This window comes from Mya arenaria, chromosome 17 (assembly GCF_026914265.1).
Source record: "Mya arenaria isolate MELC-2E11 chromosome 17, ASM2691426v1".
NCBI classification, from domain to species: Eukaryota; Metazoa; Mollusca; class Bivalvia; order Myida; family Myidae; genus Mya; species Mya arenaria.
In genome coordinates this window covers 13,203,200-13,221,422 of record NC_069138.1, presented here as the reverse complement: position 1 = coordinate 13,221,422, position 18,223 = coordinate 13,203,200, and the positions used below count along the sequence as shown (strand labels likewise).

The 18,223-nt window shown below is 38.4% G+C and overlaps 3 protein-coding genes across 4 annotated transcripts; all 3 read right to left on the bottom strand.

Moving 5' to 3' along the window:
• Positions 1-279: 279 nt before the first annotated feature.
• On the bottom strand, positions 280-6,401 carry LOC128222769 (uncharacterized). 2 transcript variants are annotated; one of them, XM_052931886.1, is made up of 4 exons: positions 6,293-6,401; positions 4,260-4,547; positions 3,530-3,679; positions 280-1,069 (listed from the first exon to the last, which is right to left on the bottom strand). In XM_052931886.1, exons 2-4 carry the CDS (start codon positions 4,531-4,533, stop codon positions 885-887), a joined length of 609 nt encoding a protein of 202 aa, XP_052787846.1. In that variant the 5' UTR covers positions 4,534-4,547; positions 6,293-6,401; the 3' UTR covers positions 280-884. The 2 variants fall into 2 exon arrangements, with proteins under 2 accessions (XP_052787846.1, XP_052787847.1); XM_052931887.1 differs by having other exon boundaries at positions 4,260-4,657; positions 6,293-6,391.
• Positions 6,402-8,918: 2,517 nt separating this feature from the next.
• On the bottom strand, positions 8,919-12,052 carry LOC128223199 (mucin-2-like). The gene is made up of 2 exons (XM_052932490.1): positions 12,044-12,052; positions 8,919-10,118 (listed from the first exon to the last, which is right to left on the bottom strand). The coding sequence occupies exons 1-2, from the start codon at positions 12,050-12,052 to the stop codon at positions 8,919-8,921; spliced, it is 1,209 nt and encodes a 402-aa protein (XP_052788450.1).
• Positions 11,611-17,115, bottom strand: LOC128224550 (uncharacterized). The gene is made up of 3 exons (XM_052934428.1): positions 16,671-17,115; positions 15,187-15,336; positions 11,611-14,262 (listed from the first exon to the last, which is right to left on the bottom strand). Exons 1-3 carry the CDS (start codon positions 16,900-16,902, stop codon positions 14,099-14,101), a joined length of 546 nt encoding a protein of 181 aa, XP_052790388.1. The 5' UTR covers positions 16,903-17,115; the 3' UTR covers positions 11,611-14,098.
• Between the last annotated feature and the right edge of the window lie 1,108 nt (positions 17,116-18,223).

Genomic DNA, 18,223 nt, shown 5'->3' with positions numbered 1-18,223 from the left:
ACAATCACTTGTAGGAATACTACAAAAAAATTGATGGAGTTCCCTCTGATTCAGATATAATGCTTGAATAAGCTTTTCGCTGTGTTTTTTATAAGTTTATATTTTTAAGTTTTCAGTGCATTTTTTGTTCGTAAAAATCGTCAATGTCTGAACAAGAGTAACCTAGAGCCTAAATATATTTGATCTGACATCAGCTATTATTCATAAATTTTAATTGCATTAATATATTCGTTGAAAACGTCAAAGTCTGAAAATGGGTTATCAAAAGGCTGAATATATATAGGATCTAACATCAGCTTGCGCCCCACAGGGGCCATCCTGTTATCCAGCGTCACCGGTGTCCACGTCGTGATCGTATTTTGTAGCGTCCCCTTTTCTTGTCCACTCCCCTAAACCTTAGAATAACTGATGAAATCCTTACCAAACTTAGTAGCATTAACCATTGGTATAATGGTTTAAGTTTATTCCATAGCCATAGATGCATATCAATCGTATGTTTACTTTTAAACAGATTCTATACCCGGCCATTTTAAAGCCCGAACAGAATATTGTCAAGGGCATTTATGAGGAGGCAAACTTAAAACAAGTTTATTCATAATACATTAAATTCAATAAGGTGCCGTTTAACTGATGACTGTATTGCATAACTCTAATTGTATTTGCCTGTGTCAAAAGTAAAAGTAGATTTATTTTTGATAAAATATGTTATGTTAACATTCGGATCCCATACAATACAATCTGATATTTTTTCTATTTTGTTGAGACATAAAAATCACCGTTATACCAAATAAAGGTCATTGTTTGATTGTTGTTGTTTTTTGTTGATTTAATCCAATAATAATCAAATATACAGTATTAGTCACAGCCACATTCTAATGTTAGTTTCAATACTTGGATTCCATTCCTTTATCCATACTGTAGCCAAATATAGCAAGCACTCCAGAAATCACGAGAAACACGATCGACACAATAGTTATATAAATTCCTGTAGAGAAGTCTTCCGCGTTGAAACCTTGATCCGTCCGCACTTGTATGCTGTATGTTACAACACTCACTATCAGGAATGTAGCTGGAAAAATAATAAAATAAAGAATAATTATAAAAAAACATGAATCAGGTATGTCATATTTTTAGCAGGACTATAAGTATCTTCCATGGCCGAGAGTGTAAGATAGGTTCATCCTGACCCGAGCGTAGGGTGATTTACGGAAACGAGATTTACCGAGTTTCCGCAAAACACCCTGCGCGAGTGTCGTGATGAACCTATCTTACACGAGCGGCTATGGTAGGTGCTTTTTCTACCACCTCAGTTAAACAAAATTAAGTAAAAATGTATTTTTTGCTGGAACTCTTTTTTGCTTAGTGAAAATAATTGCGTATGGATATGCGATAGCACGTGGTTGTCATGGATATACGCGCAGTGATCCAGTTAATGTTAACAGTCAAATCGGTCTTTTTAAATAGTTCTAAGGAGAATGAAGCATTATTTTTTGAATGGTGCCTGAAAACTGTTTTATGGTGACATTTGAAGCGAGAAATAAATTATTAGCGTTCTAAATATTACCATAAGACAAGATTTCCTTGATGCTACTGACGACAGTCTTCAACAAGGGAGGTAATTACAATGTGGTAAAAAGAGTTCCATACGGGCATTTTATCTTCACCCGTGGGCAAGATAAGAATATCTAGCATTATTGGATCTACTTATCTGAGGTGGGAGAAAATGGGATGTTGAGCCTTTTTATCTTTGATTGTTCACCTAAATGCCTTTTTTTATAATCATAGACACAAACTTAACAATGTTAATTTATATGAGCTCATATCATATCGATTGTGACTACGCCTGTAAGCTGAATCAGGCTTAAAATGCTGGTTCAAATCTCGACTGTTTTCAGTTTAGTCCAAGACGTCTTTGACAAGCAGAGAAATACATCGCAAGACTATCCTAAAAGCCCAATTAGTTGTTGTTTTTTTTATCTCGAACGCAAAAGGCAGGAATAACAAAACATTACTTATTAGTTTTGTACTAAAGATAGTTCTTGTAACAAGTTGTATGTATACGCTCAAGTAGTTAACGATATTATCAACAACCCCAAATAGCACATACAATGGTAAGTCAGAAGTAGGTATCAAGCGAAAAAAACATTTAACCGCTTTATTTTTAAATATTTTTATCACATCTTGTCCATTTATTTCGTAAAATAGAAAAAAAAATATTGCACCTAATCATTTCCTCACTTTCTAATGCGATTAAACTAACTAACGAGGAAACTAACATCTGATGAAAATCGCAGCGGTGACACTAGCCTGCGATTATACTTATCGCAGCGATGAAACTAACCTGCGATTATACTTTTCGCAGCGGTGAAAATAACCTGTCATTATACTAATCGCAGCAATGAAACTAACTTGCGATTATACTTTTCGCAGCGGTGAAAATAACCTGTCATTATACTAATCGCAGCGATGAAACTAACCTGCGATTATACTTTTCGCAGCGGTGAAAATAACCTGTCATTATACTAATCGCAGCGATGAAACTAATCTGCGATTATATTTATCGCAGCGATGAAATTAACCTGCGATTATACTTATCGCAACGGTGAAACTAGCCTGTTTTATTATACTTATCGCAGCGATGACACTAACCTGCGATTATACTTATCGCAACGGTGAAACTAGCCTGTTTTATTATACTTATCGCAGCGATGACACTAACCTGCGATTATACTTATCGCAGCAATGAAACTCACCTGCGATGAAACTTGCCCTGCGATTATGGAAATCGCAGCGATGAAACTTACCCTGCGATTGTGGTTATCGCTGTGATGAAACTAACCCTGCGATTGCGGTAATCGCACCGATCAGACTAAACCTTCGATTGTGGTTATCGCAGCGATGGAACAAATCGCAACGATGGAACGTACCTGCGATGAAACTTACGCTGCGATTATGGTTATCGCATCGATGAAACTAACCCTGAGATTGTGGTAATCGCAGCGATTTAACTAACCCTGCGATTGTGGCAATCGCAGAGATTAAACTAACCGTCCGTTTATGGTAATCGCAGCGATAAAACTAAGCGCAGCTATGAAACTAACCTGCGATGAAACTTACATTGCGATTATAGTAAGAGCAACGATGAAACTAACCCTTCGATTGTGGTAATCGCAGCGATTAAACTAACCCTTCGATTATGGTAATTGCAGCGATGAAACTAATCGCAGCGATGAAACTATCCTGCGATGAATTTTACCTTGCGATTATAGTAATAACAGCGATGAAACTAATCTATGATGAAACTAACCCTGCGAGTATACTAATCGCTGCGATGAAACTAACCTGCGATGAAACTAACCCTGCGAGTATACTAATTGTTGCGATGAAACTAACCTGCGATGAAACTAACCCTGCGATTATATTAATAACAGCGATGAAAATAATTCAGCGATGAAACTAACCCGCAACGAAATGTACCTGCGATTTTATTAATAACAGCGATGAAACTAATCGAAGCGATGAAACTTACCTGCGATGATCGAGCAGACAGCAATAGCTATTGTAACGACCTGCGCATTTTTGAAACAGCACAGCTTAGCGACAACAACCGCAACAACTACGGCGGAAAACATCGTTCCCAGGACAGAGCAGCCTTGGCACGCACGGAGACTAGGTGTGTCTGTGAAAATAAAACACAACTGTCTGCTTTCAGTATATGCTTTCAACTCAGGTAATACTTAGGGTTTAATGTGTTTTAGCAGCGATTGTTAAGACACCATTAGGCCAATTTCATTGCAATCATATTGTTGCGGACGCAAATTCACAAACGATCAAAACAGACAACCACAAATGTCTAAGTGTTTAAGTTTACACCAAGAAGATGGCAACGGTACTAGTTATATGAGCTGATACTCTATTATTTTCCTTTGAACTAAATGACACAAAATGCAAAATGTACGACCAAAAATTGCTTACGCTTAGATATTTGTACGGCAAAGATGGCAACGTTGCTAAATCTATGAACAATTACTCTGCTATTGGCCTTTAAACCTAATAACACAACAGACGACCAAAATGCCTTGGTAGAAATGTTTTCACAAAAAGAGGTATTGATACTAGTTATATGCACAATAACTAGTTTCTTTTTATTCGAACAAAATAACACAACATACGACCAAAACATGCTGAAGTTTAAATATTTGCACGCAAAAGGTGGCAACGAATTTTACAAAATAAATACAAAGACGACCACTACTCACAGCCTTTTGCTCCATCCGTGATAAATGATGAACAACTCCACATCCGTGACGAACGGACTTCCTCGTGGGAGCAGGTCGCCCATAACCCCGAATAAGTATGAGTAGAAACCGTCCTGGTCAAAATTGCGTCCACTGTGGAGTCCCTCCAAGTTGGTATACCCAGACTCACGCATGCCAGGAGAAATGCGGTTATGCTTGTGATTAGGATGACCAAAACTATTGGCTGTACGACCACAGTTTTCTTTTGAAAGAAGTTACCACTTTGTGACGTCATGTTGCCTTCGTTTACTTGTAATGCATATTATTATATAAATTTTGTATTCAACACAAAACTTGGAATCGGAGTCCAGTTTTTAAATCTGCTGTTCCCCTTTCATGGACCAATGAGAGGGATGTTGCTGAATACAGTTAAATCAATTAAACTTACTGCTCGCAATTGAGTGGATTGTGTATTTTAAAACTTCAGATATTAACCTACCGCATTCAATACCTTTAGCGCTTTGATTTGAAACTATATTTTCTTACTAAGGCGTTGTTTAAGGAAATTCACATTCAACTGTTGATAAATGATTATAAGTTATCTTAATAAATTCTGAAAAGTCTGTCACTCTAGTAGTATGTCTCCAATGTATCTATTAAGTCTGTCACTCTAGTAGCATGTCTCCAATGTATTTATTAAGTCTGTCACTCTAGTAGTATGTCTCCAATGTATTTATTAAGTTTGTCACTCTAGTAGTATGTCTCCAATGTATTTATTAAGTCTGTCACTCTAGCAGTATGTCTCCAATGTATTTATTAAGTCTGTCACTCTAGTAATATGTCTCCAATGTATTTATTAAGTCTGTCACTCTAGTAGTATGTCTCCAATGTATTTATTAAGTCTGTCACTCTAGTAGTATGTCTCCAATGTATTTATTAAGTCTGTCACTCTAGTAGCATGTCTCCAATGTATTTATTAAGTCTGTCACTCTAGTAGTATGTCTCCAATGTATTTATTAAGTCTGTCACTCTAGTAGTATGTCTCCAATGTATTTATTAAGTCTGTCACTCTAGTAATATGTCTCCAATGTATTTATTAAGTCTGTCACTCTAGTAATATGTCTCCAATGTATTTATTAAGTCTGTCACTCTAGTAATATGTCTCCAATGTATTTATTAAGTCTGTCACTCTAGTAGTATGTCTCCAATGTATTTATTAAGTCTGTCACTCTAGTAATATGTCTCCAATGTATTTATTAAATCTGTCACTCTAATAGTATGTCTCCAATGTATTTATTAAGTCTGTCACTCTAGTAATATGTCTCCAATGTATTTATTAAGTCTGTTACTCTAGTAGTATGTCTCCAATGTATTTATTAAGTCTGTCACTCTAGTAGTATGTCTCCAATGTATTTATTAAGTCTGTCACTCTAGTAATATGTCTCCAATGTATTTATTAAGTCTGTCACTCTAGTAGTATGTCTCCAATGTATTTATTAAATCCGTCACTCTAGTAGTATGTCTCCAATGTATTTATTAAGTCTGTCACTCTAGTAGTATGTCTCCAATGTATTTATTAAGTCTGTCACTCTAGTAGTATGTCTCCAATGTATTTATTAAGTCTGTCACTCTAGTAGCATGTCTCCAATGTATTTATTAAGTCTGTCACTCTAGTAGCATGTCTCCAATGTATTTATTAAGTCTGTCACTCTAGTAGCATGTCTCCAATGTATTTATTAAGTCTGTCACTCTAGTAGTATGTCTCCAATGTATTTATTAAGTCTGTCACTCTAGTAGTATGTCTCCAATGTATTTATTAAGTCTGTCACTCTAGTAGTATGTCTCCAATGTATTTATTAAGTCTGTCACTCTAGTAGTATGTCTCCAATGTATTTATTAAGTCTGTCACTCTAGTAGTATGTCTCCAATGTATTTATTAAGTCCCTATTCGTATTCTTTCATTCGACAAGTAAAGAGAAATCAAATGTTGAATTCAACCACATATGATCATTATCCAATATAATAACATCATCCAAAAATAATATATTTCATACCTCTGAAATTTATTCGCGTTATAAATTATAATTCACATTTAAAGATATCATATAACTCATACCAATTAAATACAGCCATGTGCTATTTTATGGATTTTCTATATGATCATTTAGACGCACGCCAATTACGCGTGACAAAAACAATAAAAGGAAAACAAGTAGCGATATTTGATACTGGTTGTTAAAACAAGAGCACATTATGTACGATTTGGAAGTAGAACTTTAAGTGATTTAGCTTATCTCCAAACAAAAAAGAAATGAAGATATATAATTATGTACTAATTTGTTAAATGATTGATTGATTGATTGATTGATTGATTGATTAATTAATAAACTGATTGCTTGCTTGATTGATTGATTGATTGATTGATTAATCGATTAGTGGTTTGATTAATTGATGGATTGATGGATTGATGGATTGATGGATTGATTGATTGATTGATTGATTGATTGATTGATTGATTGATTGATTGATTGATTGATTCATTGATTCATTGATGCGGAAGAGAATTAACTATGTTATTCATATTAAAATTTGCTTGAGATGCTGGTAAACGATGCTTTTTGCCAAACGTAATTTCGTTGTATTTATACGTAACCATTATGACGTCATATCTATTGCGTATTTATAAACCGTATTTACGTTAACAACGTCATTAGCATTCGTTCTGTCGTAGCAACAAGACGCAAGTTTAGCTGCAGCAGAAAAATGCCGTCATTTTGGAGATATTTCCTTGCCTGTTTACCTAAGAACATCGGAAGCAATGAAAAGCCATCTTTTAAAAGGCTTAGCGACACAGATACAACTATTTTCTTTAAGATCCCTGGGAGTTGTTTCGGACGTTATCTGAACTTCGAGCCAAGTAAAGTCCTCACCATCGAAGACGTACTGATGCTGGGCCTTTATGATTGTGAGGAGAGGCTGGTAAGCCCGGGCTCTTGGTATGAAGAGAAGAAGTTTACTTTCAATGCAGACGGGGTGAAGATCAAGTTCCAGGGATGGGTACCAAGGAAGAATTGGTCAAAGCTTTTCGAGAAGCATACACGCGAGGTCAAAGCTGCTGAGAAAAGGAGACCATTGTCCTATGAACATGATATAGTAGTCGGCGGTAAAGATAACACCATTCAAAAATTGCCGAACAAAATCCGAAATGTGCAGTGTGTAGATTTGAACAATGGGGGAGTGAAATCGCGCGACCTTCACACTTCCATTGTCGCTGCCAATTCGTCCAAACATCCGAAGTGCACGTGTGGGTCGTCAGAAAGGGCGATACAGGCCAGACGAGCAGCCCCGGCATTCGGCACAAAAAACAGATCCGTCAATAACTACAGCCGCCATCTTACACGATGGAAAAACCCAGAAAACATCTACACCCCTAACCTAAGCTACGGGGTCGCCATGTTTGGATTTGGATCACGTGATCAGGATGACGAAATCATTCACACAGAGAAGGGCGTCTTCCGGGAGAGGACGGCTCTGATGTCCTGGAAAATGGATGACAAGGCAGCAAAGAGATCGAGATTCGACAAAATGGCCTTTCCATGAACTCTTGAGCGGGGCTTCTTTTATTCGTAGGGTTTGAGAAATGACAATACACAGTTGTCATGCTAGTCGGTTATTTGACTAGGACTGCAGACACTTTTGCCATTTATTGATAATATTTGCTCTCTATTTGACTCGACTATTCATTTAGTGCTTACTGCTTAGTTTATGTGTGTTTTTTTTCTGTGTGAAATTGGTATTGAAGAGGTCAAAAATAAATATTTTGTTTGAAACTTACGGCGTTGTTAGATTTTATCACAAACCAAATAATATATTTTATTAAAATAGTAATGATAATAGATTATATCACAAACCAAATAACATATTTTATTAACATAGTAATGATGATGACGATGATAACGATTTAAACATTGGTGGTTGTTATTATGGAGATGAAGACGGGTTGTTGTGATGATGATGGTGATGAAAGTTATGGTGGAAGTTCGATTGTGGTGGTGATGATGATGGTGGAGGTTGTTGTGAGGGTGCTGGAGATGTTGGTTGTGGTGGTGATGATGGTGGAGGTGGTATTAGGGTTGTGATTGAGGTGGTATTAGTGGTTGTGATGGTGATGAAAGTTGTGGTGGAAGTTCGATTGTGGTGGTGATGATGATGGTGGAGGTTGTTGTGAGGGTGCTGGAGATGTTGGTTGTGGTGGTGATGATGGTGGAGGTGGTATTAGGGTTGTGATTGGGGTGGTATTAGTGGTTGTGATGGTGATGAAAGTTGCGGTGGAAGTTCGATTGTGGTGGTGATAATGATGGTGGAGGTTGTTGTGAGGGTGCTGGAGATGTTGGTTGTGGTGGTGATGATGGTGGAGGTGGTATTAGGGTTGTGATTGTGGTGGTATTAGTGGTTGTGATGGTGATGAAAGTTGCGGTGGAAGTTCGATTGTGGTGGTGATAATGACGGAAGAGGTTGTTGTGAGGGTGCTGGAGATGTTGGTTGTGGTGGTGATGATGGTGATGGTGTTATTGGGGGTGTGATTGTGGTGGTTTCGGTGGTGGTGGTGATGATGGTCGTAGTTATGGGGATGTGATTGTGTTGGTGGTGGTCGTAGTGGTGGGTGTGTGATTGTGGTGGTTATGGTCGTAGTGGTGGGGTGTGATTGTGGTGATGGTCGTAGTGGTGGGGGTGATTGTGGTGGTGGTGGTCGTAGTGGAGGGTGTGTGATTGTGGTGATGATGGTCGTAGTGGTGGGGGTGTGATTGTGGTGGTGGTGGTGGTGGTGGTCGTAGTGATGGGGTGTGATTGTGGTGGTGGTGGTCGTAGTGATGGGTGTGTGATTGTGGTGGTGATGGTCGTAGTGGTGGGGTGTGATTGTGATGGTGATGGTCGTAGTGGTGGGGGTGTGATTGTGGTGGTGATGGTCGTAGTGGTGGGTGTGATTGTGGTAATGGTCGTGGTGGTGGGTGTGTGATTTAGGTGGTGGTGGTCGTAGTGGTGGGGGTGTGATTGTGGTAGTGGTGGTCGTAGTGGTGGGGTTGTGATTGTGGTGGTGGTGGTCGTAGTGATTGGGTGTGATTGTAGTGATGGTCGTAGTGGTGGGGTGTGATTGTGGTGCTGATGGTCGTAGTGGTGGGTGTGATTGTGGTGGTGGTGGTCGTAGTGTTGGGGTGTGATTGTGGTGATGGTCGTAGTGGTGGGGTGTGATTGTGGTAGAGGTGGTCGTAGTGGTGGGGGGGTGATTGTGGTGGTGGTGGTCGTAGTGGTTGAGTGTGATTGTAGTGATGATCGTAGTGGTGGGGTGTGATTGTGGTGGTGGTGGTCGTAGTGGTGGGTGTGTGATTGTGGTGATGGTCGTAGTGTTGGGGGTGTGATTGTGGTGATGGTCGTAGTGGCGGGGTGTGATTGTGGTGATGGTCGTAGTGTTGGGGGTGTGATTGTGGTGATGGTCGTAGTGGCGGGGTGTGATTGTGGTAGAGGTGGTCGTAGTGGCGGGGTGTGATTGTGGTGGTGGTGGTCGTAGTGGTTGAGTGTGATTGTAGTGATGATCGTAGTGGTGGGGTGTGATTGTGGTGGTGGTGGTCGTAGTGGTGGGTGTGTGATTGTGGTGATGGTCGTAGTGTTGGGGGTGTGATTGTGGTGGTGCTCGTCGTGGTGGGGGTGTGATTGTGGTTGTCGTAGTGGTGGGGTGTGGTTTTGGTGGTGGTCGTAGTGGTGAGGATGTTTTTTGGTGGTGGTCGTAGTGGTGGGGTGTGGTTGTGGTGAGGTCGTAGTGGTGGGGATGTTATTGTGGTGTTGGTCGTAGTGGTGGGGTGTGATTGTGATGGTGGTGGTCGTCTTGGTGGGGTGTGATTGTGGTGGTGGTCGTAGTGGTGGGGATGTTATTGTGGTGTTGGTCGTAGTGGTGGGGTGTGATTGTGATGGTGGTGGTCGTAATGGTGTGGTGTGATTGTGATGGTGGTGGTCGTTGTGGTGGGGTGTGATTGTGGTGGAGGTGGTCGTAGTGGTGAGGTGTGATTGTGGTGGTGGTCGTAGTGGTGGGGATGTGATTGTGGTGGTGGTCGTAGTGGTGGGTGTGTGATTATGGTGATGGTGGTCGTAGTGGTGGGGTGTGATTGTGGTGGTGGTCGTAGTGGTGGGGGGGGGGGGTGATTGTGGTGGTGGTCGTTGTGGTGGGTGTGTGTGATTGTAGTGGTGGTCGTAGTGGTGGGGGTGTGATTGTGGTGGTGGTCGTCGTAGTGGTGGGGATGTGATTGTGTTGGTGTGATTGTGGTGGTGTGCTGAATGTTGTGGTATGGTGGTGCTGGTTGGGTTATACATGCATTCTGAAACTCAAAAAACATTTACACATGTTCACGGCCTGTAAACGCCAGCTCCATCACTTTACGGTGGTGCAAAGAAAAAGAGCTGTCGACACTTCCGTGGTGGAGCTGTGCCCTATGTTTATATAAACAAACGTGATTATTTCGGTGCTTACACACCCCGTAAGAACATTCTCACGCATGCAAACATAACTGTTATGTATTGTACCTAAGCCGGAACACAACAAAACTAATAAGCACTTCTTAAAAAGGAAAAATGCACATATTTATAAAAATGGTGGCGCTGTTGCCGTAGTGGTGGCGCTGTCGAGTAGTGATGGCGCTATCGAGTATGTTTTGCGTATGAAATAATATAAAAAGTTAACGCTTTTGGAATAAATACTGAAGTTGCTATGTTTATCATTAATTGAACATTATGCTGGTTATGCATACTACCTGCGGAAACAAAACTATTCGCGAATTATCTTAACCTTACTTAAAACTATTTCGAAAACAAACGGCTAGGTGCTGTTAATTTAACTATGAAACGACATAGTAACCAGCCTACAGTAGAAGTGTTCTTACGCGGTACCACATTCTCCAATTTTCGAAATATGTCCGTCAAATGAAATTATCAGTCATACTCACGTTTGTTCATGTAAACATAGGGCACAGCTCCACCACGGAAGTGTCGACAGCTCTTTTTCTTTGCACCACCGTAAAGTGGTGGAGCTGGCGTTTACAGGCCGTGATGTTTGACTTTAATTTATGGGAAAACCCTTATTTCAAACAACGGAATAATACGATTGTTGTGTGACCTTTACATTGATGGGTCAACACTATATCTGACATTGACCTATTTTAGTACAAAGTCATATTTTGGAGGGTGAAAAAAGCAGCTAACTTACAAATGTATATTCTTCTTAGTATTCACTAAGCATTTCGAAGTAGCATCGTCAGTGCGGTCATGTAAGCCTTTGGATTTAGATATCTTGCATTGTAACGATTTATTTAAGCAGACAAAACAAAACTGTTTAGAAATTTATTTTGAGAAACCAACACAAACAACACAAGGATGACGTGACATTTAAAACGCCTTTTAAGGATATTTGAACACGCATATTAAGAATGTTTTGCTCAAAGGATTTTTTTTACTTCTTCGCAAAGAATACAAATTATTTCACTTAAGAAACACCAAGCTGTCCAAAAGCTAAAAAATGCAAAACCTTTTTAAGAAGTATAATAGTCATTGACCTTTGCCGAAATTTAAGAAAACAATAATAAAAATAAATATATAAGTTGTTGCTATGGAAATAAATAAGCAATATATTCTCAAATAGGGATCTGTCTCATCAACTTGACGTTGGTAATGATAATAAAAGGCAGTTCAACAATATAAGCATGTAGATCATGGCTGAAACTCGTATAAGTTACTATCTTTCTTCCCCACAATTGGAATACCTCGACCATTTTCCATTGAAAGCAGCAGGTGTAAATGGGTAATGGAAAGCTTACAACGCCGCAATTAGAACGCGTTGTAATTTCAATTAAAAACTTATTTCCTCTTAAGAACTTTTATTATCTATCCAAAATAAACTTCACTGGGAAATCATTTGAACTTAGTATTACAAATATAACGTCAATACAAAACATTTACACAAAATATTTTACGAACTACTTTTACTGGCAAACAGTAGATATTGTCTTCAATGGAAAATGGCCAAGGTGCTCCGATTGCTATCCCCAAACACGTATGCATTTCATGCAAATAGTGAAATAATTGATCAAGATGTGGCAAAATGAAGCAATAGTTTGCAATATAAACTTTATAACAAAACATAATGAAACTGTAACAACGATCCACCAAAATATGGAAAAAAAATCAATTTGAAGCATACATATCATTAGTTATAGAAAGATGGCATGAAGTAAAATCTTAATGATTAAGAATGTACGGAATGAGCGTAATGAAACTGTTACTACGATCCACCAGAATATGGAAAAAAAAACATACGAAATCACAAATTTCAATTTGAAGCATACATATCATAAGTTATAGAAAGATGGCATGAAGTAAAATCTTAATGATAAAAGAATGTACGGAATGAGCGTAGCGGTCTCTATAGGATTATTCTTGTGTCTTGTATATCTATACAAGTATTGTACTGGCATTCTAAAAACCCCTGTTCCACCTAATTGCTTCCTTAAAGCTGCACTCTCACATATTAACCGTTTTGACAATTTTTGTATTGTTTGTCTTGAAACGAGCCCATTTATGCGAAAATGCATGGAAACAAGTGATATAAGAGTGCTGAAAAAAAATTAAGTTCAAAAATTGATGTTTAATGCATTTTTCTTAAATCGTTAGTAACGCTTTTAGCCATAAAACATTAATTTTTGAACGGAAATATTAAACTCTGCGATCTGATCTTTTGTCAGCAGCCTTATATTACTGGTTTGCAGATATTCAAGCAAACCTTGGTCCATTCCAAGACAAAAAATAAAAAAAAGTTGTCAAAACCTTCAATTTGTGAAAGTGCAGCTTTAAGTTGAATGCTAACAGTCATATATGTATCGACTACAAGATGACATCGTCAATAAGCATTTAAGGTCGGTGTTACAAAAATAAATGAATTTACAATCGCTCTAAACGTTGCAGCAATGTAGTAAATATACAATACAAGTTGACTTTTGACATAAGTCTTAATACATGTATATTGTAAAAGTGCTGTTGTAAAGTCAACATTAAAGCAGATAGTATTATTCCTATTTCTAAAAGACACACACTTTTTTACTGAACACCAGGGCTGGTATTCAATATTGATCTTAATTAGATCTAAGAGCGATGTAGCTAATCGGATAACTTGTTATTAATAACTGGCCAACGGAGTGAATGAGGTCAATGATGTATGACCGTATGATAAACATAAGTTGTATATCGAATACCACCTCGAATTAATTCTTGTGATGCTGGTCAATGCAGAACCCGCTCTGAGGTCGCAGCCGCCGGTGACTGTGTTAGATATTGCTTAAAGCTGCACTCTCACAGATTTACTGTTTTGGCCAAAAAAATAAATTAAAAAAGTTTTTGTCTTTGAATGAACCAAATTTTGCGTAAATATCTGAAAACCTGTGAAATAAGACTGGTGACTAAATATCAGATCACAGGTTTTAATATTTACGTTCGAACATTGAAGTTTTGTGGCCAAAAATGTTACTAACGCTTAAATAAAAACGTAAAAGAAAAAACTGCGAACTGTCAGCAGTCTTATATCAAAGGTTCTCAGAAATGTACGCACAAATCGGCTCATTCTAAGACAAATAAATAAAATAAATAAGGTTGTCAAAACGGTCCATCAATGAGAGTGCAGCTTTAAAAATGTGCATCAATGCTGTAAATATACAAAACAAGTGAACTAATGACGTAACTGTAATAAAAAATATATTATAAATATGCTAACAATAACTCATCTTTCAAGGAGATAATATTACGCTTAATTTCTAACATTCACTCACTTATTTTACAAAACATGAGATGATTCCAACAACAATCAACAACGCTATTGCGATGATGGTCAAGGCAAATCCCGCGGTGAGGTCGCTGTCGCCGGAAAATGTAGCTTTGATATCGCTCAACACTTTCGTACTGTAGATGATCATACTCAGGAAGAGGAACACAGCTGCAAAATGAAACCAAAGTTGTTGTTGTTGTTGTTGTTGTTGTTGTTGTTGAGTTTATAAAGGTTTGCCCACGCCCTATAAGAACTTTGGCTGATCCGTGTTTTAGTAATCAAGGGTTCAAAGGTTCGATTCCCCACCGCGCCATTAAAAATAATAATCGTCTCCAGGGAGGAGCATTAAATGGCAGTCCCGTGTGACAGTGCTATATATTGGTGCACTTTAAAGAACCAGGGTAACTCTAACCGGGGGCTATATCCCGTCTGTGCACTATACTCAAAACACCTAAAATGACTTACAATCTTATCGAAGCACTCGTCGAATGGGCAAGGCCCGAGTGCGAGTATAAATAAGCTTACACACATCTTATTTATTGAGATATCATTGATCTAAGAATTTGAATAACTACAAAACACATGTGGAGTTTTCCTAATCAGATGTGTCAGCAAGTTTTAAGTTTCGTTTTTTAAACCCAACTCAAATTAGTAACTCGTATTTTTTGAAAGAAAGGAAAAAGAACGCAAACTTTAAAATACCTTATAGCGGCAGCTATATCGATGAGTAGCATGAATTAATATTATAAATTACGGGGTTAGTAGGTGGCCCGGTATGGGATATACGGGGCAAAGGAAACCATATCGGGTGAGAGCGAACACGAATATTGTTTCCTGCGCCCCATATATCGGGTCACCTACTTAACCCGTAACGTATTCATCACGTCGACAACCTGTTAACCTGTTTAAATGTTTCATTTGTTCAACGGAATCGGAAAATGGACGCCGCCATTTAGGTACGTTATAAATTTGGTCAACCAATATGGAAATATATGCGGTCACCGCGTAACCAGTCCGTTTCGTCATTCATGTTGGAGGAGTGATATAGTATTTTATTAGTGTTCATATAAGGAAAGCAACACTCAATATTACCTCCAATAATGGCACACACTGCCAACACCTTCGCAATGGTAGTGCTATTTTTCAGGATGCAAAGTTTGATAACAGCCAGGACGACACAAGTCGCAGCCATGGCGGTGCCGAGGATGGAGAACGCTTGGGATGCGCGTAAAGCCGACGTGTCTGAAACAGAAATGCAAGGGTAACTAGCAAGAACAACATAAGGCGAAGCCATCGTCGTGTCGAGGATGGAGAATGCCCTGGATGCGCACAAAGCCGACGTGTCTTAAACAAAAATGCAAGGGTGACTAGCGAGAACAACTTAGGTCGCAGCCATCGCCGTGTCGAGGATGGAGAACGCTTGGGATGCGCGCAACGCCGACGTGTCTGAAACAAACAAAAAAGCGTAACTATATATAAGCAAGAACAACTTAACTCGCAGCCATCGCCGTGTCGAGGATGGAGAACGCTTGGGATGCGCGCAACGCCGACATGTCTTAAACAAAAAAGCAAGGGTAACTAGCGAGAACAACTTAAGTCGCAGCCATCGCCGTGTCGAAGATGGAGAATATATGAGAGTTCCGCGACGTATTAGCTAGTGACAGAAAACCATGTGGAGAGTCAGGTGCGGTAACAATGCAGGGATTATCTTAAGCTCCTTTTCTTTGTAATAGTATACCTTTCAACAAACACCTCATAATTAAATACAGTAGAACCTCGTTGGTTCGAGCTCACAGGGACCGAGGAAAATATCTCGAGCCCCGAACAATTCAAGCCAAGCAGGAATAATTACCTTTGATATAAAGAAATCGGTCCATTACATCAAGATCGAGCCAAGCGAGTTCGAGCCAACGGGGTTCGACTGTATATACTTAGTTTACGTTTGTTGAATACCGATATGCTTGATTATTTGTTAATTTGATTCTTTTGGTAGAACAAAAACGCGACAAAGGATAAAGGACAAGGTGAAAGGACCAATATTCCTATCTTAAGCATTTAATAATTGCATTCAGATTTAAATGCTTTAATGCCCTTTTCGTGTATTTATATCAATCAAATTTTTAAAAATCGTATTATATAATACACACATGTAGTCAAGACATTATTTCACAGTCGCCAAAATTCATTTTAAGGCGAAAATTGAATTCACGTGCGAACGTTCTACGGGCCGCAAAACTGATAATCGCTGAGTCATGCAAATAATCGCGAAATCCCTGTAAAATGTGTTAATATATATAGTAACATATGTATTAAACATTACGTAATACATGGAAAATACATGACGTAATACATTTCGTTATACATGACGAAATACATGACGTTATACCTGACGTTATACATTTTGTTATACATGACGTAATACATGGCAAATACATGTCGTAATACATGACGTAATACATGGCAAATATATGACGTAATACATGACGTAATACATGGCAAATACATGACGTAATACATGACATTATACATGGCAAATACATGTCGTAATACATGACGTAATACAAGGCCATACTTACACCCTTCGACATCAGTCTCAATGTAAGACTTGCATATGAAATTCTCCGACACTTTGATCTCCTTGTACGTACACTGGGCCCACAAGCCCGAGTACGTGTGGGTGGTGACGGTCTGCTGGGTCTCCACTACTTCATTTGTCGTGTCGCTCCAAACCGGTACACCAAGACCGACAACTGCCGTCAGAAAGGCTGTGGTGGACGCTATTAGAACGAGGACCGCAAGTAGTGCCATTCTGTCCTTTGGTTATTTCAACCACGCTCCTTTGTTACCTAACAATAGGTCGAAAAGTGGATGTATTGAGATAAGGATATACAATGTATTTGCCTTTTTTCCACTAAAATGTCCGACCCTTTATATCATTTTGAAGTCAGTAAATCGCTGAAGAAATTTATGTACGTCTAAAATTAATTTAGATATATAATTAGTCAACAAGCTCTTCCTTGTAAGAGGCAAATATATTTCACTTCTTTTCACTTCTTTATATCATCGCCGAAGAAATTTCTCTACGTCTTAAATTAATTTAGTTATATCATTGGTCAATAAGATCTTTCTTAAACAAGGCAAAAATATTTCACTTCTTTTTCGACGTGATTCTTCGATATGAAGTAAATGTATAAAAGTAAATCCGTTTGAAAAATCAGTTATTTTTCAACAGCTCATTTACTCATTACTGCACAAGAGCGATTTTTGTTTATAAAAGCTTGCAAAAAAATAAACGTTGCAAGTATATCATGTTATTTTGAAAGTTATGACCTACATAGATTTAAACTTGTCTGATTGAAATTACTGTGTTATTAAGTCGTTAAAACAAAGATATATACAGACATGTTAAGAACAAACGAACAAATAATATGCGGTTTCAATGTTTCAACTTAATAAAACAACCTCACCATTAGTTGGTTTTGAGACGTTGCATTGTTCGAAGATTTAACATCGAATGTTGAAAACTTGCATTGTTCTTTAAATAGGTAAACGGTCATCTTCTATTTACAGATACGTCCTCGTGGAGTTTGCAATAAATGTTTATACATTGAAACGGAAACCAAAAAGTTTTATCTTGGCCTTGAGTGAAACAAAGAAACTCTTAATCAGCCCACTAACTAATTGTTAATGCCCAAATAACCGATTGTTTGAATCCAATATACCCATGAAAAGAAAAACAAAAGATATCTTAAAAATATCATTAATGTGTAATACGATGCCAACGATGATCAGTGCAAGGTGCAAGCTTTACCCTAACCCTTACCCTTATTCAGAAATGGAATGGAAGAGACACACATACGAAGACCCAACTCTCGTCAATACGACTAGGTCAAGCTTGGCAAAAATCGAAATAGTTGTGGAACTTTCAACTTCCTAGTTTCTTTATTTGTTTTAAATTTAAACGATTGACGGTGACTATTCAATCCCTACACAATGTTCCTTGTACTAGTTCTGATATATTAACGTTTCAGCCCATCATAAACTACTCTGATGCAGTCGAACCCCGTTGGTTTGAAATCGCTTGGCTCGAATTCCTTATTGCTCGAACTGGATGTAAAGGGCCCATTTC

Excerpts from the sequence above, each read along its gene's own strand:
- LOC128224550 (XM_052934428.1), bottom strand. The coding sequence starts at position 16,902 with ATGGCACTACTTGCGGTCCTCGTTCTAATAGCGTCCACCACAGCCTTT. Across the intron at positions 15,337-16,670 it reads TGAGACTGATGTCGAAGGGT|ACACGTCGGCTTTACGCGCA; the intron begins GTAAGTATGGCC and ends TTTCTGTTTCAG. Across the intron at positions 14,263-15,186 it reads AGTGTGTGCCATTATTGGAG|CTGTGTTCCTCTTCCTGAGT; the intron begins GTAATATTGAGT and ends TTCATTTTGCAG.
- LOC128222769 (XM_052931886.1), bottom strand. The coding sequence starts at position 4,533 with ATGACGTCACAAAGTGGTAACTTCTTTCAAAAGAAAACTGTGGTCGTA. Across the intron at positions 3,680-4,259 it reads CACGGATGGAGCAAAAGGCT|ACACACCTAGTCTCCGTGCG; the intron begins GTGAGTAGTGGT and ends TTATTTTCACAG. Across the intron at positions 1,070-3,529 it reads TGTCTGCTCGATCATCGCAG|CTACATTCCTGATAGTGAGT; the intron begins GTAAGTTTCATC and ends TTATTTTTCCAG.